At 51.0% G+C, this 24,033-nt stretch overlaps 8 protein-coding genes across 8 annotated transcripts; 3 read left to right on the top strand and 5 right to left on the bottom strand.

Annotated features, from left to right (window-relative positions):
• Nucleotides 1–964: 964 nt before the first annotated feature.
• On the top strand, nucleotides 965–2,870 carry pbs2 (mitogen-activated protein kinase kinase PBS2; the record flags this gene model as incomplete). Its single annotated transcript, XM_056668098.1, has 2 exons — nucleotides 965–2,425; nucleotides 2,487–2,870. 2 exons carry the CDS (start codon nucleotides 965–967, stop codon nucleotides 2,868–2,870), a joined length of 1,845 nt encoding a protein of 614 aa, XP_056521694.1.
• Nucleotides 2,871–3,438: 568 nt separating this feature from the next.
• Nucleotides 3,439–4,762, bottom strand: N7515_007353 (cobalamin-independent methionine synthase II family protein; the record flags this gene model as incomplete). Its single annotated transcript, XM_056668097.1, has 2 exons — nucleotides 3,439–4,403; nucleotides 4,525–4,762. The coding sequence occupies 2 exons, from the start codon at nucleotides 4,760–4,762 to the stop codon at nucleotides 3,439–3,441; spliced, it is 1,203 nt and encodes a 400-aa protein (XP_056521693.1).
• Nucleotides 4,763–5,188: 426 nt separating this feature from the next.
• Nucleotides 5,189–6,956, bottom strand: glr1 (glutathione-disulfide reductase GLR1; the record flags this gene model as incomplete). The annotated part of the gene is made up of 3 exons (XM_056668096.1): nucleotides 5,189–5,625; nucleotides 5,690–6,522; nucleotides 6,586–6,956. 3 exons carry the CDS (start codon nucleotides 6,954–6,956, stop codon nucleotides 5,189–5,191), a joined length of 1,641 nt encoding a protein of 546 aa, XP_056521692.1.
• Nucleotides 6,957–9,112: 2,156 nt separating this feature from the next.
• On the top strand, nucleotides 9,113–9,541 carry N7515_007351 (uncharacterized protein; the record flags this gene model as incomplete). Its single annotated transcript, XM_056668095.1, has 3 exons — nucleotides 9,113–9,284; nucleotides 9,349–9,413; nucleotides 9,485–9,541. The coding sequence occupies 3 exons, from the start codon at nucleotides 9,113–9,115 to the stop codon at nucleotides 9,539–9,541; spliced, it is 294 nt and encodes a 97-aa protein (XP_056521691.1).
• Nucleotides 9,542–11,648: 2,107 nt separating this feature from the next.
• N7515_007350 (uncharacterized protein) lies at nucleotides 11,649–13,478 on the top strand (the record flags this gene model as incomplete). Its single annotated transcript, XM_056668094.1, has 4 exons — nucleotides 11,649–11,733; nucleotides 11,857–12,279; nucleotides 12,352–12,770; nucleotides 12,843–13,478. The coding sequence occupies 4 exons, from the start codon at nucleotides 11,649–11,651 to the stop codon at nucleotides 13,476–13,478; spliced, it is 1,563 nt and encodes a 520-aa protein (XP_056521690.1).
• Nucleotides 13,479–14,249: 771 nt separating this feature from the next.
• N7515_007349 (putative C6 transcription factor) lies at nucleotides 14,250–16,760 on the bottom strand (the record flags this gene model as incomplete). Its single annotated transcript, XM_056668093.1, has 6 exons — nucleotides 14,250–15,093; nucleotides 15,145–15,931; nucleotides 15,985–16,066; nucleotides 16,122–16,488; nucleotides 16,559–16,629; nucleotides 16,689–16,760. The coding sequence occupies 6 exons, from the start codon at nucleotides 16,758–16,760 to the stop codon at nucleotides 14,250–14,252; spliced, it is 2,223 nt and encodes a 740-aa protein (XP_056521689.1).
• A 437-nt stretch (nucleotides 16,761–17,197) lies between these two features.
• Nucleotides 17,198–19,712, bottom strand: drs1 (putative ATP-dependent RNA helicase DRS1; the record flags this gene model as incomplete). Its single annotated transcript, XM_056668092.1, has 2 exons — nucleotides 17,198–17,890; nucleotides 17,940–19,712. 2 exons carry the CDS (start codon nucleotides 19,710–19,712, stop codon nucleotides 17,198–17,200), a joined length of 2,466 nt encoding a protein of 821 aa, XP_056521688.1.
• Nucleotides 19,713–20,357: 645 nt separating this feature from the next.
• Nucleotides 20,358–22,331, bottom strand: N7515_007347 (GNAT family N-acetyltransferase; the record flags this gene model as incomplete). Its single annotated transcript, XM_056668091.1, has 2 exons — nucleotides 20,358–20,481; nucleotides 20,542–22,331. The coding sequence occupies 2 exons, from the start codon at nucleotides 22,329–22,331 to the stop codon at nucleotides 20,358–20,360; spliced, it is 1,914 nt and encodes a 637-aa protein (XP_056521687.1).
• Nucleotides 22,332–24,033: the final 1,702 nt, after the last annotated feature.

Genomic DNA, 24,033 nt, shown 5'->3' with positions numbered 1-24,033 from the left:
TTTCCCGATTTCGAACAAAACGATGAAAAGAAAGTGTATCGGTGTATCTGAAGGCAAGTGGATTGGCCTGGAGCTTATGGCATGTCAGAAGCAATGAGCTCATGATCGGGCTGTCTCTAGGCCACTGTGTTTCTCGGGGATTGGACCGGAGCCAACGAAGGACCCCAGGAGAATAGTGGAGCTCACTGGAGCAAGATGCGTCAACGACTCACAATGAGGTTCTCCGTTCTTTACTTACAGCAAGGGCGACGAGTGTACCAGATTTGGATGACCTCGAAGGTTACTATGCTTCCGTGGTTCAGAGCGAGAGTGAGTTTATCGTATCTTGGCGATGCACATCTAATGAACATTTTCATTAGATTGTGTTTCATTACTGTACTCACACAGTAGTTGTGTAAACCAAGCTAATTAATGCCTCTAATCTGTCGTCAGCTAAACACTATCAACACCCCTAACGCCAATGTTTTCATTTCTAATTCTGTCTGGGAAAACCTGCTTTTTGTCCACATGCCATGTGATTGGCTGGTCTGGCGGCCCGGAAGATTCAAGATGTACGGAGCTACACTGGAGTATATAGAATGGAGATGAAAAGAAGAGAAGGGGCAAATCGGAGCAATGAAATTAGACTAATAAAAAAAGAAAGAAAATTGACAATCAAGTGAAAAAAGACAAACTACCTACATCATCGCGAAAAAAAGTAAAAAAGTTCGATTTCCCCACGTTCTATCACGGTGGGCCCAAGTGACTTCACGTTGCCAATTCAACTTGCATTTCTGCCCCTCCTTTCTTCCTCTTCCACCAGACCTTCCATACTCACATATTTGATCTTTTTCTGTTTTCCCGTTTGGGGGCTACTTGATCTCTTAGCGACAACCTCCGCACCAAAGTTCAACACGGCCTCGACGCAATCACGACCATTGGCATCGGTTCGATTTTGTCCCCGATAGCCCTCCTCCGACTCGTCATGGCTGATTCACGGGATTTTGCCAGCGAGGCAGTGGCTGAGAAGGACCCTTCTCTCGGCGATCCGAAGGCTTCCCCGGTTCCAACGCCAGCCTCTAACCCCGCCAGTCTTCCCTCCCGCGAAAATGGGGGACCTGGCTTATCTGCCTCCTCCACGCACCTGGGCCAGATCAACGCTGCCCGGCGGGGCGCTGGGAGTTCACCACACCCCGGGTCAAGGAGCGGGAAACCAGCTGGCGGTCTAAACCAGGATATTATGGCGAAAATGAAGGCATTTTCTTTATCTCGCCAGGGTGCTCCGACGCCGCATTCTGCGGCGTCGACGGGACATGTCCCCACGGCCCAAGGAGCGGGCGCAGGCGGCCCGCTCGCTGGTCGTATGCCCCAAAACTCAGGCCGGCCTCACCCTCCCAACTGGGCTTCTTCACCCACTATCCCCGCGTCTGGCGCCAGCCCGGCTTCTCCCCGACCGGGAGGGCTCGCAGCCAAGCGCATGAAGCCGAACCTCAAACTCTCGGATGTCACCTCCAGTCCTACGCCAGGTACCGATCAAAAGCAGGGTGAACAGAATGGAGAATCTGCGTTCAGTAAGTATTCCGAATATATCGACACGCAAGCGGGCACCTTGAACTTCAACAACAAGGCCGTTCTGCACGGAGGCGGCGTCGAATTTTCGTCAGGTCACAGTTTCAAGATTTCCCTGGATGAGGTCGATCGACTGGAAGAATTGGGCAAGGGCAATTACGGAACGGTCTACAAGGTCCGACACAGTCGCCCGCATCTCCGCAAGCCAGGCCAGGGGCTGGGTGGCATTGTCAGCCGGTCTTCAGGCCAAGACGACAAAGGGAGCCCTGACTCAGGGTCGAGTCAACTCTCTGGAGTTGTTATGGCCATGAAAGAGATTCGCTTGGAATTGGATGAAGCCAAGTTCGCACAAATCATCATGGAGTTGGACATCCTTCACCGCTGCGTCTCTCCGTTCATCATCGACTTTTACGGAGCTTTCTTCCAGGAAGGTGCGGTCTACATGTGTGTTGAGTTCATGGATGGTGGCTCGATCGACAAATTATACGAAGGCGGCCTTCCTGAAAGTGTCCTCCGCAAGGTCACCCTGTCCACTATCATGGGGTTGAGATCGTTGAAGGAGGACCACAACATCATTCACCGTGATGTGAAGCCTACCAACATCCTTGTCAACACCAAGGGCCAGATCAAGATTTGCGACTTCGGTGTCAGCGGAAACCTGGTCTCCAGTATCGCAAAGACCAACATCGGTTGTCAAAGCTACATGGCGCCTGAGCGAATTGCGGGAGGTGGCATGCAACAGTCGGGAGCGCCGAGTGCCGGTACATACAGTGTGCAGAGCGATATCTGGAGTTTAGGATTGTCCATCATCGAATGCTCCATGGGCCGATACCCATACCCACCTGAAACCTTCAACAACATCTTCAGTCAGCTACACGTGAGTATCTCGTGTATCACTATGTCTTTTCTTCAATTTTCTAACCCCCAACTGCATTTAGGCCATCGTTCATGGAGATCCCCCCACCCTACCTGAGGGTTTCTCCGAGGATGCACACGCATTCGTCCGCGCATGCCTTGACAAGAACCCCAAAAACCGACCGAACTATACCATGCTCCTTCGACACCCTTGGATCGCACCCCTCATGAAGCCACCGACCGAGTCAGGTAGTAACGGCGCCGAAGAACCCTCCCCCGAAACTCCCCCTTCATCCTTCATGACAGAGGACGAAGAAGTCGCCGAATGGGTCAACAAGCAACTCAAGCTCAAAGCAGAGGGTCGCCTCCACATTTCAGAGAAGCCAGCACTTCACGCCGTTGCACTGGATAAAGTTGGCACAACTCCTTCCGAAGACGATCCCCACGCTCCGTCACAGAATGATTGAGCTTTGTTCTGCTTTGCGTTTTTCCGAATATTTGCATCCTCCGGTCCTCGGGAGGCCCACTTCTACGGCGCAGGCGCCGTTCGCCGCGACTTGCATCCCTGTTCTCTTCGGGGCGACATGCCTTGGCCAACGTTCTGTCTTTTCAAGGCATATTCTGGCATTGCCAGACCGTTGCCATGGCCAGTTACGAAGTAGTATTTGTGGCTCTCTTTGCAACTTTCCTATCACGATCTGTGAGCATCTTGTGTTTTCGAAACGGACTGGGAATAATCATTGCGTCCGCCATTGCCATTTAGGGCGGACGATACACCACCGATTGGTACACACATCTTCCTACGATTTCTGCATTTCAAATGTGATTCTTTACGTCTTGGATGCAAGCGCTATTCGCGTTGTAAGCATATTGGATTGGGTTATCCTTTGGGGAATTTTGCATTCTCGATACAATTACTGTAGCCTCTCTCTTCAATTCGACTTTTATGCTTGTTCGTCATCTCTTTTGACTCTCTAGTGAGAGTCTATACCAATATACACAGTAGAGCGTTAAGTAGACCAAAGTAAGTTAATCTCACGCCTCACCCCAAATCTCATCAGCAACCTCCCTCACCAGCTGCAACTTCGCCTTCTGGTGCTCAACAAGAAGCGGATATCCACTCTCATGAGTACTAAAGCCACACTGAGGACTGACACAAACCCTCTTAAGCGCCTCCTCCCTCGTCTCCCCAGACCCCTCAGCAACAAAATCAGCGGCCGAATAAATCCGCTGCTTAACAGCCTCCTTATCCTCCATCTCCCTCAACTTCGTGCTAATAACCCCAACAACGACATTCTTCCCCTTAGGCAAGAACCTCAAAGGCTCAAACCCACCCGCCCGCTCAGTATCATACTCCAAATAGAACGTATCAACCGCAAGGTCCTCAAACAACTTCTTCGCAATAACATCATACGACCCCTCAGAGAAGTGTCTCCCCCCAATAAAATTACCCCGACAAAGATGAATGCCCGTATGCATATCATCCGGCAATCCAGCCAGACAATCATTATAAAGCCGAATATAAGCATCCAGCAAATCCTCCACAGAACCCACATTATCCTCATCCTCCTCCCACCCCTTCCGGAAAGCCTCAGAGCAGAAATACGCCATACCAGGATCGTCGAACTGCACGTTCCGCAATCCAGCCTCGTAAAGCGCACCCAGCTCCACCCGGTACACCTTCGCAACGTCGGCAAAGTACTCGGCGTCATTGGCATAGGCGGAAGCCGCATACGCTCGTCCTTGCTTGTAGCGCATGTGGAACCAGGCTGGCGTGATCATCGTCAGTTTGATATTGCGCCATTCGCTCTGCGGCAGCGACGCTTGCACGAGTTTCAGTTCGTGCAGGTTGGACGCTGTGCCGGTGCTGAGTGATAGCTTGCTTCCTGCGATGACCGAGTCGCCCGGCATCACCTTGGCTCCCGGCTCGATTAGACTGACTACGTCCGGGTGGTAGAGTCTGAACATCGAGGCTTCGGCGTCTTGGAGACGGATTGTTCCTAAGAGGGATTTTAGTTTTCTTTTGTTCGTTTAATGATAGGGGAAATATTAATATAAATTAGCTCTTTTATAGCTAGTTATATAAGGGCTGGAGAAGTGTGAGAAGTGTTAATTACTAACCCTCAAACTCATCCCACATCAATCCCCAGAATCGGGTGCGGTTGTACTCGCCAGAGGTGACGGCCTTGAAGCCGAGGTCTCGTTGCATCTTGACGACTTCGCGGACGGCTTCTTGTTCGATGGCGGGGAGACCTGCGGCTTCGGCGGAAACGCCGGTGGCGATCTTCTCGCGGGCTTCGAGAAGGTTATCTGGACGCAGCAGGGAGCCCATCTGCTCGGCGCGGAATGGTGGGGCCATGGTGATATGGGTATTGAATATGGGGAATTGGGATTGTTAGATCTCGCAGGTTTCTGCGGAGGGTTGCGAGAGGGAAAATCTGAGATGTCCCCATAGTTATGTCCAGCTCTTCCCCAAGTGGGGAACTTCTCCATATATGCGGGGCTGAAATGTGGTGCTGATATGGGGCTCTTTTTAGGGCTGTTTTGACTTACAACTCCGAGACTGTAAGCCATATGGAGATTCCTAGGGGAGTACATAGAACATGTAGGTCATTGGTAGAGATGCTGTCCAGTCGTATGCTGAAAGGTAAGATCAAGCAAATTGCTGTTGAAAGAAAATACTCCAATGACAAAAGATCAAGAATGGCAGACTTTGGCCAAAAGTTATGGAAATTTTGAAATCCTAACCATTATGCACATATAGTATAACTATCTCTATTCACCATTACCGCATAGTCACAAGCTCTTCGGCACTAGTAGGGTGGATAGCAATGCAGCTATCGAAGTCCTGCTTAGTGGCACCCATCTTAATAGCAACGCCGAAGCCCTGCAGCATCTCGCCAACACCGAGACCAAGAATGTGCAGACCGACAACCTTCTCCTGGGCACCGGCACAGATGATCTTCATCTCAGTGGGATTCTTGGCCTTCTCCTCGGGAGACAAACCAACATCGAAAAACATGGCAGTGAACTTGGTGTGGTAGATCTTGATCTTGTCGTCGCCGTAGCGTTGACGAGCCTCGGGCTCGGTGAGACCGACGCAACCAACCTCAGGGTGAGAGAAGACGACGGTGGGGATGTTTTCGTAGGAGATCTTGGCGTGCTTCAGCTCGGGAGGGCCGAAGAGGCGGCTACCGAGTTGGCGACCGGCGGCGATGGCAACTATACGTAGTTAGTCTTTTTGCTTGGTCCTATATACTAGTGCAAGACCTCGGATAAAACTTACCAGGAGTCAGCTCGGCCTGACCGGTCACATCACCGAGAGCGTAGACACCCTCGGCTGAGGTATTCTGGTACTCGTCAACCACGACGTAGCCACCAGAGTTCAGCTTAACACCAGGGATGTCCAAGTTCAGGTCCTCAACCTCGGGGGCACGGCCGACAGCCCAGAGAAGCTCGTTGACCTCCATCTCAGAGCCGTCATGGTTAACGAGCTTGATCAGGCGGTCCTTGCCCTTACCATCGCGGATGAGCTGAATATCCTTGAACCCGAGGTGGTGGCGGTGAAGCTTGATACCGGCAGCCTCGTAGCGATCGGTCATAGTCTTCTGGATCATGGGGTCGAACTTGCGCAGGAAGTGTTCACCGCGGATGAACATGTGGGTCTCGACATCAACGGCGTTCAAGACACCGGCAAGCTCGACGGCGATGTAACCAGCACCGACAACGGCGATTTTGGGAGGGAGTTCCTCCATCTCGAAGAAACCGTCGCTGGTGATGCCGTGCTCGGCACCGGGCACCGCGGGGAGATTGGGCCGGCCACCAGTTGCGATCAGAATGTGGGGGGCGGAATAGCGAGCAGCGGAGCCATCGGCGAGCTTGACCTCAATGGTGTTGGGCTCGACGAAACCAGCACGACCGTGAACGAGGTCGATTCCTTCGCGGTTCCAGTTGTTCTCATAGGCGCCGTTCAACCGCTTGATGACGGCGTCACGGGTGTTCTTGAATTGGTTGTAGTTGATGGTGATGTTCTCAGGAATATCGTAGCCATAGTTCTTTCCGAGGTGCAGCATCTCGTTGATGGTTGCAAAGTTCCACGTCATTTTCTTAGGAACGCATCTGAAAATTGTCAGATAACGGGCCAGATTGAACGCAGTAGAATTGCATATTTGACAAGCTTACCCCACGTTGACACAGGTACCACCGGACCGTGCGCTTTCCACAATGAGCGTCTTCTTGCCGTACCAGCCGGCGGCACGACGGGCGCTGCCACTGCCACCGCTACCACCGCCGAGGACGATGTAGTCATACTGTTTCGTTTCCACGGGGGCCATGTTGGATGATTGCTGTTTCTTGGAGGAGGAGCTGAAGTGTCGGGTGATGGTAGAGAGACGAGATGTAGGAGCAATTGAGTCCGCAGGGATTGTGCGGGGAGAGCTGAAGGTCGCCAGACTTTTATTGGTTTCGCCAAAGATTTGCCGAACGGAAGGCCGGGTCAGAGATGTAGTGGCTCGAAGGCTTATCCGAGATGATTGAATGGAGCGGGAGAGCATGGAGAGGTATGGGAGGGGAGGAGGGGAAAGATATCTACAGACTGAAGACAAGAGCGGGGACGAAAACACTGAGGATATCGGGCTAATTATGCGTGTTGCTTGGGCTTCACTGCCGTTTCACTGGCCCATCGCCGGCCGATTTGTCATGATGGATTACGTCAGCAGATCTAGATCGTTGAGGTCTTGTGGTCATGAATTTGACTCGTGATTCATATATCACGTTAAGTTTACTTGAACTTAGATATTGAAGAGCTGTCGTATGCAATATATTCGTATGAGAAATATGCGGGGGGTATAGGAAGGAAAGGGAATTCAGAAAAGAGCGACGGAGAGTGGCCTCATAGACAAGATTCAGGGTTGAAGTCAGGAACTGAGGGTTTGATAAAGAAACCAGTGTAACAGCCAATCGATGTTGAAGATGTTTCAGAAGAGAAGGGACCCGGCCCTACCTATCAAACTGAACATGAAGATCGGGTATAAAAAAGAACAAATGGGAAGGGTATCAAATTGGTGGAAATGCAGGAACGGAATAAAACAAATCAAGCCATCGAGTCGAACAGTAAGACTTTGCTCTGTCCACCACAATGTGCGATCGAACCGCCAGAGACATGCAGCGTCCTGGGCACAATCGCCGGTATGGACAGGGTGATCAAGCATGCAAGGCATATTGGCAGAGAACAGCTTGTGATAGACTGAGGCTCAGCTATGTCTAGCCGGTCATTCAAGTCGGAACTAGACAGCCATATGGCATGTGATAAGAGGGAGCATGGCGCCCCTATTCCCATTCACATTCAATGCTGCGATGGCTTGCGATGGAGGGGCCGTCATCGGTGTTGGGTATAGGCGAAGAGGGGGCCAGAGGGGAGACCCCGCATGTCGGATCACGAGAGATGAAATGGAGAGAGAGGAAGGAAGAATACAGGCATCCCAGACAGCGAAATTCAAGACCGTGGCGGCGGATCTTCTAGTGATCTGTGTCTGGGTGCTGTTGGGGCAGAACGCTATCGCCAGCTGATAACGTGCACTTAGTGGGTGTAGGCGAGAACAGCAAAGGAGATGACGCAGAAGCACAGGGGAATATAGACAGAGCGTTCCATATCGACCTGGTTGGAGGAGTTGCGTTTCATGATTTGTTCAGCTGCAGATAGCACAGCGATGTGTCTGAAGATCTGAAAATGAGGGGGTGCAGGGAGTATAAGAGAATCCGGGGCGTGGGGGCGGTGTGGTTATCTGGAATCTTATCCTGCTTAGGTAACTGTGTTGGGGCCTCAACAAAATATCACCTGACTCAACATTGCCTCCTTCCAGATTAGAACACGTGGAATTACCTGCACTGTCTATAGGCAGTTGACTACATTCAAAATAGAAGTGGCCACATTTACGTCACAAATCACAATATTCAAAGTAATGAACACGCAGATTCAGGTACCACTGCATGGACAGTACACCGGCAAGTAAGTTAGTAACACCATCCAAGTACTCCACGTGGTTCCTGCATAAGCCTCGGCAGGTTCCGAATAGAGTGGACTGGACATTTCCAAGCTTGGCAACTCTTTCAGTATCAAGGATAATTCTCATGCAGCATGCCTGTCTGAATAGCTTCACTGTCTGAACATAAGGATGGTCATATATCGCAACCTTTCCAGGTCACTGCCATGTTGTCTAAGTGGACGTATCCCTTGATAGCACCCATTCACCAAGGGTTACAGAGGAACTCACAAGGGCACCGAGCCACACTCAACAGCACTGATCTACATAACTGCTTTGCCCCTGGCTAGGCTCCTCCCAGAACCTGTGCAGCGTACCTGGATGGACGTAAACCAAAACACTCCGAAACCTCCACATTCACAACGAACGAAGAATGCAAGGAGACACCAACCACGCTACCCATCCACCAATGAAAGCGATTATGAGCATCCTTCATAGCTGGCCAGGCAGAACAGAAAGCAAGAACCAGCCTGCCCGGCCAAGGGAGCAAGGCATTTGATCTGGCCCGAGTTCTCCTGCGTAGTCCTGTCCTCATTAGACGAAACCTTGCCCTAGAACGCTTCTCCCCTGCGGTATACACCTGTACAGTTTGCCAAACGCGCTCTCATAACCTCGACATCAAGTCAACCGATCTCCTACCAGCGATCATACTATCTATAACCACCACAATGCGCGTTTCAGCCCTCGCCTTCGCTGCCGTCCTATCTCTGGTCTCGGCCAAGCAGATCAATATGCACTGCAACTTCGCCGAAGACCACACCGGAATGGTTCAGTCGCCCTACTGCTGCCGTGACTTGGAGCCCGCACGAGGAAACCCGAAGGCGAATGAGGCGTTTGACTGTATGTATCATGATCGTGAAATTTTCTATACCTAGCAGTGGCATCTCGCTAATAATCTTTCTAGGCGATGAATTGAAAGTGCCTCAGCTGTGTGAGGATCAATCTCGGCCAGCTTGCTGCTACACTATTGTGAGTTTGTTTGGATTCTATTTGCCTTTCAAGGTTGGCTTTCGCTGATATTTTCTCTTTTCATCGCCTAGGGCCCGAAGAAAATCTGTACCTCCCATGCTATCTTTATGGATGCGGAAGACGTTTGATTTGGGGAGGACGGGTACAAGATATGGCTGAATGCAATTGCCTGACGACTGGCTGGATGAGAGACTGCTCGGCTTCAAGGGGTAACGGTTTGGACGGTTTGGTGTCAATAATTTCTAGTGAATGGTGGATGGATCTCGAGGAATACATATTACAATTCGCTTCTCTGTCTGGAGGGACGACCATAAGCCCATATTTGCAATAGAATTTGAGGATTGTATGGGAGCACATACCTAATGTAGTATTGCGTAGATAGGTACCTAATAATCGACATCCAAGATATGCTAGCTGTATCGCTATGAAATAAGTTCAACAATGCTAAGGAAAGATATCCAGAGCCATATCCTGGACGCTGAAAATGCTAGACAAAGGAGCAACGCCTGCACTTCACTCAGATGACTCCAAGCATCTCCTCAGTATTCCGACGAAAAAGACGCCCTGCCAGCCCCGGCTGGCTCGTACATAAGTCCAAGCAAAATTCAGTGAAAGGCCTGATATCTATCCTGGAGAATCGAGTATGTGGCCAATCAGTAGCATAGATGACTCTATTAGGTGCGACAGACAACAGTTCCCGTGCCATAGCCTGAAGGTCACGCATATGATGGTCATCGGTAAGTCTATACGGCGCGGACAGCTTCACATAAGTATTCCCATGACGAAGCAGTGATATCAACGATGAGAATCCATCAAGACCGTAGGGATTGAATCTGGATCCCGAAGTACCTTCGCACGCTGGGAATTCAGGACTGCCAAAGTGATCGATGCAAATGCGCACGCCCAGTGGTGGTATAATCGATTCAAGCAACGAGACCATCCTGAGGGGAAGATAGAGCTCAATGATCCAGTCTCGAGGCCGGGCAAGTTCAGCGTGCTGGTGTAATGTCTCTTCCAGCTCTGCTTTATCCATGAACTTCCTTACTGACTGAAGATTAATTCTTAGTCCACGAACTCCGAGGTCATGCCATTTGTTTAGAGTCTCGGACTTGACAGTTGCAGGATCCACCGCGACCACCCCTCTGCCGCGGGAGGGTCCGACTCTTTTCAATGCGTCTAATAGACATGCGTTGTTTGTCTCATAGACTGAGGGCTGCACAAAGACAAAATTCTCTAAGCCCAGTTCGGACCCAAAGGCAAGAGCTTCAGCCAGCGTATGCGGGGTTGGCTTGTATACCGCTGTCGGAGAGACAGGAAACCGCGACGGTTCCACGACATGCATATGGCTATCCCATGACCTCGCAGGGAGTCTCTGCTTCAGTGGGATCCTTACGGGCGAGGCATAGGTTGAGAGCCGTGGCCCTGAGCGGTTGCCAAGCGATATTGACGAAAGCCTGGAGAATATGACAGGCTTAGGCTGAGTGGCGATCAGCATCCTGGAATTATCGAAGTAGACTGAGGCGACGGTGAGTTGATAAGTAGATCGAACAAAAGCGAAGAGGGCGGGTTATGATAGAGCAAAACTGAAGCCATGGGGGACGACTACCCACACACCAATAGGTCCAACATGGCTATTCACCCTTTCGTAGATGTTCAAAAAGCACGTTGGAGCTCCGTCGGTCAACTTCCGCTGCTTTCAAATTAAGCTTCCCCTTTGCATGTGAGTATGTCTCGAATTCATCCGGAACTCATTGGCTATGTCCATAAGCTGCATGACCCACCCTCCAACATCCACACGCTTGAAGACCTGGCATAGTGGACCAAAAGCCAAGCGAGCGCGGAAGTCGTCCGTATGTAAATCTTTGAGCCGCCAGATGGGCCGGTTAAATGAAACGACGAGCCATTTGCCGTTAAGCGGACCCAGAAAGTGGATAGTTGCGGCGCGATCCGAACATTGGAAGTATGGAATCACTTGCATAGTACAGCTCAATGTGAAATGACTCCAGAATGCACGCAGCACATGGCAGCAATTTGGTGTTCAAGCTCAGTTCATGTGGCAAAAGGGGAAAACACAGGAAGCTCGGACGTTGACCGATAAATCTGCTTGGCTGAGATCCTGGCCACTTCCCCACTTCTCCTCTTGTTCACTGCTTTGGACCACGATACTGCCCTCCTTACGATTGGACCCATCTACTGTGTATTACACGCCTCTAAAATCTATACTAGGGGATCGCCATGCGATGGACCACCTCACGATGGTCGACCAATCCCTACTGCGCCCTGGTGATTAGCGTCATCGCCTGCGGCGGGATTCCGAAAGGTACGAGTTCGCTGCACCGGCCCGGGATCAGCGATCGATCCGCCGCACCTACCGCCCCAATCCCATAAACAACGTTGCAATGATGAAGAGACATTGAGCTAATTGCCGCACTGTCCTCAATAGGCTATGATGAGGGTGGCTACAGCGCCAGCGTTTCCCTGCCCTCCTTCAGGTCTGACTTCAACCTCGTTAAATCACACTGGGAGCACGATGCTATTGGGCTAGCCAACCGCAAAGCGAACATCACCTCGTTCAATGTTCTCGGCGCAGCATTTGGTGCCCTGATAGTCCTTGACCTTAATGATCGCCTCGGGCGCCTGGTGTCGTGGCGGCTAGCTTGCATCGTGTGGGCATCCGGGACATTAATGCAAATATTCGCATCTGGTATCTACGGACTGCTATTGTTTAGTCGAATATGGGGCGGGTTAGGCGCGGGCGCTTTAACCGTTACGGCCCCGCTGTATCTGACAGAAATAGCCCCTGCGAGGACAAGGGGCCTGGTTGTGGGGCTGTACATGGTCTTCTTATTGACTTTTCTGGCTGCAGGTGAGCTATGACCCTCTCTTCTATGCTGTACGCCCGTACCCGGCACTGTCCTAGCTGACAGTGCTATTGCAGGGTTCTTCATCAACTATGGCGCTAGAGTGCACATGGCGAACACGCAAAGCCAATACCGTTTAGTGCAGGCCGTACCATTGATCCCTGTGGGTATCGCATATGGTCTGTCGTACCTCTGTCCCGAGACTCCTCGGTATCTGGTCTCAAAAAAGCTTTATCGGGAAGGGCTCGATGCTCTTGCACGGCTGCGTGGCAAGACCATCGACGATCCTGAAATCACATCGGAGTTCGAGTCCATCGATGCACAGGAACGGCAGCGTGCAGAAGGCTTGGCATCTGTCTCCCATTGGACTCTATTTAAGGAAACACAGACAAATCCGAACTACCGGCAGCGCTTCTGGCTGGTAATCACGATGCAGACTATTGCCCAGTGGACCGGTGGTAACGGTATTACATACTACGTACCAACCCTATTCAAGGTACGTGACATGAAGACTGCCCTAGAATGCTGGCTACATTCTATAAAGCTCTAATTAACATAATTGAAATAGTACGCCGGTCTAGGAGGCGACTCCGAAGCCCTCGTCTCATCTGGCGCCTACGGGATCGTCAAACTAGTCTTCACAATGGCCTTCACGTGGTGTCTAATCGACCTCCTCGGTCGACGCCGCTGCAGTCTCGCCGGGCTAAGCCTGCAGCTGTGCGCGCATATCTACACAGGGATATACCAGGGCCTCCGTCCGGGCTCGGCTGACAACAAGAACGCCGCTAACGCAGCCGTAGCCTCCGTCTTCATCTACGCCGTCGGCTGGTCCATCGGCCTCTGCACCGTGCCCTATCTGTATGGGACTGAGATCTTCCCCACGCGCATCCGCAACGTCAGCTACGCGATCAGCATGGCGTTGCACTGGTTCTTCCAGTTTGCTGTTGTGCGAGTCACGCCTAATATGCTCGTCTCGCTTGATATCTGGGGTGCTTATTTGTTTTGGGCGCTGATTTGCTTTTCCGGGCTGATTATCCTCGGTGTGTGGATGCCGGAGACGAAGGGCGTGCCGATTGAGCGGATGGGGGATTTGTTTGAGGGGCCGTGGTATTCAAGGTGGCGGGCTAGGCCTAGGGACTCGAGTACTGTTTCACAGGCTACTATGGCGCAGATTGTTGAGTCGAAGGATAGTCGTGGCTTGTAGGCTTGGCGAAGGTTTCTGTGGCTATAGCCTGGCTTCTGTATGTATTTAAGCATTTTAGTTAGTGATACCCTCATCGTTCTGTCGTTACATATTCAGCATTCCCGTTCTTAACAAAGTCAATATTCCAATTCTCGTAGCTGTGCCCCAGCCTCCGGTAATTCGGGTTGGACCTTGCGGAGCTGGGTTGAAAGGGCAGGAGGAGAGAAGGCACCCGGCTCTATAAATATAATTATCTGAGATCTAAAGGTCATGTCCTGAACAACCAGGTATATACACAACAGTTCAGATCAAGTGTCCTTCTCCAAGGCTTTCGGATATGCGAAACGGCGGAGATGGGGGATATGGTACGACCAACATGGTACTCGTATGATATTGAGACTTGTGATCACAGTCAAGCATCATACCCCTTCACGACGATTACCTTACGGTAAAGCCATTTCTTGGGGCTTTGACAGGTGCATGGTCCTGTGTTAGTGATGTTGACGGTTGCTGGAGCTTACGTACAGATATGAAGTATGGCAAACCTTCCAATATCATCACCATTAGGTTGTACCTAGGTTGGTGCTTTATCTACCTTCATGTACAGAGACACATATGTGCATATGTATTGTGATGTCGTTATGTATTTCAGTTCCAGAAAGTGGGAGGACAGAGCCCATCATGTATATGTACTAGACCTCGTTGACCCGCCATGGCTGACCAGATACAAGCCCATCCAGGAAAAGAGAGGAATCAACTCGCAAGTTAGATCCCATATGTCATTGTATAATATTATTGAGAAGGCCCACCCCAGCCCTGCTCAAAGGAAGGCGTCATATTCGTCGTGAGAGGCTGTGCATAAGAGAAAGCCTCATACACCTCCGGCGTGATTTCATAGGACCCGTGGTCCATTGTTATAGCGGCATTTGGCATCCCACCCAGCAAGTGTGTAGCCTGCATTTGGGGCATCTCGTCCGAGTGGGGGATATTGAAACCAACTCCCTGGTGTTGGAAGGTACTGTAGGATTGCATTAGGGGCGGGTTTTCCGGTCCTGTGGTTTGGGCATGCGTGCCCATTTGTGCTTGTGCTTGATGATGTTGGGATGGAGAAACATGGCGGGAGGGGTTGCTGCCGATTGACGGCGACTGGCTGTGTTGAGGGTGATGGGGATGAACATGAGATTGAGGTGGGGGTGGGTGATGTTGGGAATGGTGTTCTTGGTTGAGTTCAGATACTGCGGACATTGGTGCGTGGATGTTGATATTATGTTTTTGGAGCTGCTGGGAAATCAGGTTGAGGGCGGTTCCGATGACTGGATTGGCGGCTTTGACTCTTTCGAGGGCGAAGATGCAGAACTTGAGTTTGTCTAGGGTGCCTGGTGCGGCGTACTTCAGAGCTTCGATCTCGAGTAAAAAAATTGATGATGCTGTGTAGATGCTGTATGCGAGAGAGAGAACGACGTGGCTATCGCCAAAGGTGCGGCGATAGAGATCGAAGAGTGCTAGGATTGATGTTGCTGATGCCATGCACTGTACAAGATGGTTTGAGTCTTGTGTCTCGGGGCGGGTGTCAGACCGCTCCTTATTGCAGAGGATTGGTCGATGGAGAAGGATGTTGATGGTGTGATAGAAACAGCTAGATGGCTTCGGTTAGCTACGTAGGCGACTCGAGGTATTGGTTACATACTTCAGAATAACGATATGGCTTGGTGGTGAGTATGGAGGAAGGTCTGTTGCTACCAACTTCAAGTAGTCTGGTAGTTCCTGCCACCAGTCACCCAGGTTCTTGGCCTGCTCCCGGATGCAATCATAGAATGCAGAGTCCGTGATCTGGCGGATTGGGTCGTAGATGTGTATCAGAATCTGGTTCAATACTTCTGCCAGACCGCACATCTTCATGAAACATGACGTTGAGTGTGCCTGAGTGGGCGGATAGTGAGCGCCATCTGTGAACGTCACACCATGAGGCGTCCATATTTCAATCTCAGCAGTATCGTCAAGAATCATCCGCGGTGGGCTAACGTGGGAGTGCTGCATCGTCGGTGCTCGGCCAAAGTATAACGAGAGCACCTTGTCCCAGAAGTAACAACTCCAGAATAATCGGTTTCGTATCTCAATATCCTCGTCACTCAACTGTGCCGACCCTGAATATTTCCGGCTATCGATAGAGATACCCAGGTCGTCCAGCAGCCGGAAGGCCATCCCGCTGTACAGCCAAGCCTGCGTCCGATTTCCGCGACCACATTCCTGTGCACTGAGAAGGAGTAATGTCTGAATAGTAGGAATGCCAGCATAGCCAACTTTGAGAGACTCGAATACCCCGGTCACGGCGCGATGGGAGAATTGTGCTCCGCCATCAAAGGCGTCCAGAAGCGGGCCAACCTGAGGCTCCGCTTTGCACCAACGTACTGAGTGAGAAAGAATCGCATTCAACAAGACATCCGAATAATATTTGCCTTGAATTTTCAGATCGCCTGTTGATGAAGTCAGCTAATATGTCAACTGAAATGATAACTATTGAACGGACGTGTAAATGCAGGCCGGTAGACAAAGTTCCATAGCGGCTGGATCCAGCACCAGTGCGAATCAAGAAGATACTGGAAAGGCTCCTATCAGACTGCATCAGTATGTTGCCTCATCTCCCAGTCAGCTCAACAGACATACCGGCATAGCAGCCATCTGCTCAAATGCCCTTTCCCGCCATGCGCTATTGATAAGACGCTCCTTGCGCCCTTCACAATCCTGTGCGTATTGCGCATTCGACGTCGCATTCACCATCCCACTGGGCAGCTGAAACAAGCTCGTCGGTCCATGAAACGAGACACGACCGTCATTCTCAACATTGAGGCCGTCGAACTGTCGAGCGAGATCCTCCGCATCGTGATGTCTCGTCTTCGGCCCGCTCGAACTGGAATCAGCCACCGAGGGCGATCTCTTGTGTGTCTCATCCCCCTCCCCGCGTTTCGCCAAAGCTTCCTCCAGCTGCGCAACCCGGGCTTCGAGCTGTTTTGTGTACGATAAGGTCGGGGCTCTAATGGCGGGGTAAGAAGGAGTATCAGTAATCGAGCGACTGCCAAGGAGAAGATCTGAGACAAACTCACAAACTGTAGATACATTGCTCGCCTCGTGCGGTGCACCGCGAACAGGACGGACTAACACCGTTGCATTTGACCTGGATACGATCAATCAGTTCCGTAATCTCGGGCTTCGTCCGAGAAGATCCGCGCGCACCTTGCGTTTGCGACAGGCCTCACACGAGAAGGCGCTCTTCCGGGGAAGATTAGTCTTGGGAGACTCGGCCATTCTTCACTTGTGACCTTTGGAGATTGGAATGAGATCATCCTCCTCCAAAAGGAGAACAGGAGATTAACAGAATGAAAGGGAAGTGTCAAAATCAGGGGAGGGAGAAATTTTGGCCCCAAAACGCGTGGGGCTAATCGCGGGGATAAGCCTTTTTTACCTTGAAACGGGCGAGATAGTGTTGACGTCGAATCAGCTGATCAGCTGCTGGACTTGCGAAGTTGGAGAAGTCTCCAAGCTGAACAGGTTAAAGACTTTGGTATGCGCGATTATTGGTGGACGAGTCGGAGAGTGATCTTGGACGGCATCCACTATTGAGGCTCCACTGGTGTTCCCCAATTCTCACAGTACGGAGTAAAGGAAAGGAATATCAAAGATGGTAACGAGTAAAATGCTTCAGCTATTTGCATGGTATTCAATTGTATACATTCATAGATCCCTTATTTCTTCCCTTTCTTGGCTCCTTTTCCCTTGCCCTTGCCCTTGCTCTTCGCAGTGTCGGCATCGCCCTTACCCTTCTTCCACCCGATATTACCATCGTGTCTCATCTGAGCATCATCCAGACGCTTCTTGTCCTTGTTGCTTAGCTTGACATTGCTCTTCTTGGTATTGGGGCCATTCAACTCAACAGCACCCAGCTTGCGAGCAATCGTCTTCTCTTTTTCAGACTCGAACCACGTCCGCTTGGGCCGCGACATGATCTCGCGGCCGTGCTTCATGAGATTCTCGCCCTTGGTGAACTGCATCTCGGCCTGGGCGAACTGCTTCTCAGTCTTCTCTTCCTGCAAAATCTCATTGACTTCGTCGGCCATGTCCTCGGCCTTCTTGGCCCAGCTGTCTGCAACGGCTTGCTCAACCACACGACTGGCGATCTTGGCACCTTGCGCCTTGCCTGCTCGGACGGCAAGTTTGACAACCTTGCGATCGGGCTCGGCGGCAATAGTGCATGCGCGACCAGAGCGGCCGGCACGGGCGGTACGACCAACACGATGCAGGTAGATCTCGTGGCTCTGGGGAGCCTCGTAGTTGATGACGGTCTCGACACCCTTGATATCCAAACCACGAGAAGCAACGTCTGTGGCGAGAAGGAAGGCAACCTTGCCATCACGGAAGTTTTCGACGGATTTGATACGCTGTTCGAGTTAGTACAGTCCATGAAAGACAAGGAGTATTGGCACATACCTGTTCTTGGGATAGACTACCGTGTAGCTCTGCTGCCTTGAGGCCCAATAGACCGAAGATGATGCGGACGCGGTGGGCCTCCTTCTTTTGTCGGAAGAAAATAATGACACGCTTGGTGTAGACTTCTTTGCACAGGTACATAAGGTAACCAAGACGCTTGTCCTCACGTCCAGGACGGAGACGCACAAATTCTTGAACAAGAGTGGATACAGTGTTCTTTTTGGCGTCGACCATCAAACGCATGGGGCGGTTCATACCAACACGAATGAGCTTGTCGATTGACTCCGTCATAGTGGCAGAGAACAGCATAGTCTGGCGAGATTTGGGAATGGTGGTGAGAATTTCGTTCAACTCATCGGCGAAACCGTCTTCAAGCATACGATCGGCCTCATCAAGAACCAAGATCTCCAGGGTATCGACTGTGAAACTGGGAGAGTTACGCATGTGATCGATGAAACGACCGGGAGTAGCAATGATAACATCGGGGCGCTTCTTGAGCACATTCTCCTGCTCGCGGAGACTGAAACCACCAACCAATTGACAGAATGTGACGTCTGTGAAGGTGGCCAATTTGACGGAAACATTGTAACACTGAACAGCCAACTCACGAGTGGGCATCAGAATCACAACGCGACTTGTAGGGACCTTCCGGGGACGGAAGAGGAGACGCTCGAGAATAGGGACGATGAAGGCAGCGGTCTTTCCTGAACCAGTCACGGCACTACCGACAATATCCTTACCCAGCAGACCAACGGGGATGGCCTTGCGCTGAATGGGGGTCGGGTCAGTGAATCCGACAGCGGCAAGACCGCGGAGAATAGGACGGGAGAGGTTGAATTCTTGGAATGTCATCTTGGCCATGTTGGCCTTGGTGTCGACCTTCTCTTCAGGGGCAAAGAAGGCCTTGCGCTTCTCCGCTTCCTCCTCATCCACCTCGCTCTCTACATCGGACTCCCTGTCTGAGATATCGTCGGGATGCTGAACAGGCGTGGCGACGGAGTCGTTGTCGGATGCAGCGTCATCATCAGAATCCTCATTCCCGTCCTTGTCCTCGTCCTCCTCGTCCTCCTCGTCTTCATTGCCAGAGCCAGGCTCAGGGCCCTCGGCATCACTCTCCTCCTCATCGCCATCCACAGCCATGCCGAAGGCGTCCTCAGCCATGAGCTCATCGTCCTCGAAGTCAATGGGCATTTCGTCACCGGACGCAGCGTCATCCTCAGATGCGCTGGCGCTCTCCTCTTTCTCCTGGGCTGCCTGTTTCTTCTGCTTCTTGGCAGCAGCCTCCGCCTTCTTAGCCTGTCTCCGCTCAATAATATCGTCGATATCGACAGCCTTCTTGTCACCCGAGCGCTTCTCCGTTTTTTCAGAAGCATCCCAAGCATCGAAGCCTTCAGTGACACCACGGTTTGCGGCGCCGCCGACATCAAATTCGAACTCGGGGTCCAGCACGCCGTCGTCTTCGGCCGCATCCGCAGCAGCATCATCCTCCTCCTCCTCATCCGATTCGGGCTCAGGTACGGGCTCGGCGTTCTTCTTGTTCTTCTTGGTATTTTTCAATTGCTGCTTTTCTTGCTGCTTCTGTTTCTTGTTCTTGGGCTTGGCGGCTTCGACCTCGCGCTTGCGCTTTCTGTTGTCTGTCGCCGGCGTATTGCTACCCTTCATCTCATTTTCGTCATCTTCTTCGTCGAATTGGGGCTCGACCTCGTCGTCAGAGAGCGTGAAGACGAAATCGTCGTCCTTGGCGGAACTCCGCTTCGTCGAATGGGGAGCCATTTTGTAAGCTGGCGCAAATCCTGTGTAGATTTGGTAGCTGGGTATCTTCCACACACTCTCAAACAGCCTCAGTAAATAAAATCTGGACCCCCGAACACTGTGCAATCAACTCAGTCCCGTCAAGAAGAGATGGATCAACATGCAAAAAAAAGTTCCCCGGGCGGTGAGAGGAAATTTTTGGATGACATAATCACTTGTCCTGGCCGCGGCCCAAGCCGGCCCAGTCATACACAGACAACAGTAGAAGTCCTACTGGAGGCTACTGCTGTATCAAAGTCACTTTTCATATGCTGATACCGAGATGAAGAACAAGTATTCATGCATTTTTAGACTCATAACATGATAACTAGAAAATTTGCCCCTTCTCAGGTATCCTGCATGACTACTTGACCTCCCCTTTTTGAGACATCTCACATCATTGCTTGCAAGACAGATGCCTTGGGAGACATTCACATCGCAGTGCACACTGCATAGATCATCATATTTGGCGCTTATGTGCGTCATCGAGTCTTCAGTCGTATCATTGTCTGAGTTCATCAACTCCTTGTCTGCCCTTTAGTGCTTCAGAGCCTTCGTGATCCCCCTATCGCCAGAATCATTGTACCACTGTCCGGAGTTCTCCATCGCTTGTGCGTACGCAGGATTTTAGAGGAAGTCCTGAAGATGAACCCTCTTGTCGTTATTCTGCGGCTGCGGCCGAGGGTGGAAAGCGAAATCATTTCTCAGATTCGAGCCATCAATACGACGCGCCATGTAACAAAGGTTAAACCTGATATTCGCGTAAGTAAGTGCACACTCCAAGACGCAAGAAGACAGTGGGGAGACCTACGCAGTGCCCTTCTTGACTCTGGCTTTTTCGAAAGTACCCTTCTCTTGGAAACCAAAGTCCCTCTCCAGCCACTTCGCGATCCAGGTGTCGTCCTCCTGCGCTCCAGGGGACGATGCAACAGTGCAGATCATTGTATTGAGAGGTCGGCCATAGCCTGGACCATATTGCACTGATCCAGTCTGGTCAAAATTGTAGTCAGTGCTTTCTGTTGGTCTGTCTTCGAAGCAAGACAAGACCACGTTGACAAGGGCCCTTCCAATGTGCATCCTCTTGCTGTCCTCTTCGACAAAGACATGCAGCTCACCCATGTGCGCGTCGGCACTCTTGCTGCTACGGTGGAAATCGACATAGGCAAAACCAACAGCAGGGTCAATCACATCGCGGTACAAACGTTTTAGAGGACGTCGTGCGGCAACGACAAAAGGGAATCTCTCCCTGCGGCAAGATTCAAGGAGGTTCTCGAAATGGCTCTCATCCATCTCGATGACGTCGCTACTCATAGCTGAGTTCTTCGCGTACCAGTTCATGATTTCGACGACCCAACGGGCATCGTACATCTCCGCGGGACGTAGATAGATGTTAGGCGGGACGACCTTTGATCCAGGTGGCAAGTTCTCCCATGCAAGAAACGGCGCCATGCGTCGACGGTGCTCTTCTTCCTCTCTCTCCTTTCTCTTTTGCTCCTGGTTGACCTTCCCGAGGTTGTACACATATCCTTCTGAGGTCTCGTGCCAATGCAGGCGCGTCAACTCATCTTTCATGTCCCTTGGGGTGGGTATATGCTTAATATCAGGCAAAAACATCGAACTCACTCCATCAGGCATCGCGGTGCCGTCGAAGAATGCAGCATGATAGATGTCGACAACGGGGTACGTTCTCGGGAGTTGATCCCACCAGCTGTGAAACTGCTTTCTGAGATCCGAGTGGGAAAGAGTATATGAAGAGATTCTGTATTGAAGGCGTTTCCAGAGATCATCCTCGGCTTCCTTATCCATCCAGTCATCAATGGACTGCTTAGGCTCATACATGGCCTCGTGAAGTTCCGCTGTGAACATGAGACGGCCGTCTTCCACAACTGGGAAGATGTGCGGTGATTCTCCGTATGCCCTGGCTTGAGCATTCTGCAATTCATTCCACTGAGCTCGATACTTCTCTGTATCGATGTCTTTTCCGGACCATTTAGGTTCCAGGTCGATCTCTTCCTTGTATTCACCGTCAGAGATAAAGTCGGGCGGGTCAGAGACTGCCCATCGCTCGGGTTCTTCAGTTTCATTGGCAAACCGGGGCTTTTCAAGCGACTTATAGACACTGCTGGATGGGTCCACGCCAGGTCCATCCCTCGCTTTCGGGAGCAACTCATTACAAGCGTCATCCTCATTTTCCATCCCGATGCGCTGCACGGGTCTGTTCTGTCGCCTTTCCTTGTCGTACTGCTTGGAAAACTCGATGGTCTGTGACCAGGTCAGATTCTCGATTCCTTGTATCAGTTTGTCTCGCTCCTCTTCGTCCATAGGCTCACGTAGCCTGGCTAACGTATCTCTTTGCGGGCCGATTTCTTGTTTCAGCTTGTCTCGCTCCTCTTCGTCCATAGGCTCACGCAGCCTGGCTAACGTATCTCTTTGCGGGCCAATTCCTTGTATCAGCTTGTCTGGCTCCTCTTCGTCCATAGGATCACGCAGCCTGGCTAACGTATCTCTTTGCGGGGGAAAAGCTTTTACCCTGCTCCAGCGGCTACGCTTTTGACGCCCATCATTCTTGGCAAGGAAAGGCTTCTCCACTTCCTCTGCCATAGTTATGTATGTGACTGAGGCTGTGTGTGATCGAAAGCAGCTTTTCTGTTGAATGGTCAAGTCAGCGTGTGTTCTTGGCAATCACTGTTCTGTTATTGGTCTCTTCGCGGCCCGCTCCCTTCCACTGCGAGCATATGCAGTTGAGTGTTAGGAGTTGTTCCGGTCCCAGTCGCCCCGCGTGGTAGGTCTTTCAGTCACACGTGCACTTTGATGGAGGCCTCAACGCTGTTCGTCCAGAGTCGCCTTATAGTGATGGGGAAACAAGCATACCTGAATGGTTGGCTTAGTTGCAGTCAGGTGAGCCGAGACTTGACTAGAGTTAAGCCTAGTTGTATGCTGAAAACTCGCGAAACAAGAAAATAATAGACAGTGATGATGAATGTTGGATAGCGTAAGAAGACAGATATGGAAAAGAGGTAAAAGAGGATAGACAGAGGGAGGAAGGGAGGAAGAAAAGAAGGTCAAGAGTTGAAGTGGCAGCTTTCATGCACACACTCCGGGCAACGTATTTATTCTGTACAATTTGTCTTGTTTACGTGTGGTCTTTTGTTTACTAGGTATTTGACGTTTGCCCCCGGGGTCTGTCGGTTCCAGACACTCGTTCTATGCAGCTACAACTACCCCGAGGCATTCAACTCTGTTATACAAAGGTAGTGACCAAACTTTGATCAACACCTTGTTCTACATGATACCACCATAGTTCCCCATATTTGTATGTAGGCTCTATCAATCGTCAACATCCTGTGAAAGCTAAGCTTCGGGAAATTGGCTCTACTGTAAGGTAATCACCGTCGAGGGGAATATGATGCTTGACCATGTGATCACAAGTCTCAATATCAGTCTCTCACATGGGAGGCAAACGTACCATATAGGGAGCCCAACGTCAGAATTTTCAAGGACAGCAGACGTGTGGTGTAGCGGTTGAGTGGTTCGTATTGTTATCCCCTAATGGTGACACTCAAAACGCTAGGTCTGCTGCGCCTTCCGTATCGCCTGATGACGATGGAGTGCCGCAAGATCTCCGGTCGATCCAGCGCGATGACCTTTTATTTTCCTTTTCACGACATATGCCTTCTATTCTTATTCTATCTGTGTCACTTGTGTCTATGTCTATCTTCTCTTCTTTTTGAATTCCACTCATGGTGCCTTCCATGGTTTGGACTTGTGCTATCATACAAATACCATGTTGTCGTACTACGTCCCCCATCCCTCAGTTTCGCATATCCGAAAGCCTTGGAGAAGTTCACTCGATCCGAACTGTTCTGTATACTATATATCATGACCCTCAGATCTCAGATAAGTCGGGAGTCGGGCGTCTTGGGTTGTCTCCTTGAGTTCCTATGGAAGTCTCTGCCTCCTGTCCTTCCATTCAGCCCAGCTCCGCAAGGTCCAACACGAATTACCAGAGGGCGTGAGTACTTCCAAGTCTCAACAACCTTCCTCTGCACCCTGCCTGGGATCATGCATAATATCTTATGCCCAGACCTCGCCTGGGCCAACAGTGTTCCCCTGTTGAGACTTCCCGCCATGGAGATGATACTGATATAGTGATAGAAGAGGACTACTGTGGAATGGTAGGTGCTCTGACTGATATCATATAACGTCTAAAGAGGGAGATAGAGAGAAAATCCATTCGGCTTTTCGTAACTTAAGGTCACATGTAGCCTTAAAGAGGGAGATGACTCGATGAGAGAGAGAGAGA

The sequence above is a fragment of the Penicillium bovifimosum genome (assembly GCF_028826915.1).
Source record: "Penicillium bovifimosum strain IBT 22155 chromosome Unknown utg000005l_segment0_segment0, whole genome shotgun sequence".
Taxonomy (NCBI): Eukaryota; Fungi; Ascomycota; class Eurotiomycetes; order Eurotiales; family Aspergillaceae; genus Penicillium; species Penicillium bovifimosum.
Note: the sequence above shows the minus strand (reverse complement) of the source record. Positions and strands in the feature narration are given on the sequence as shown.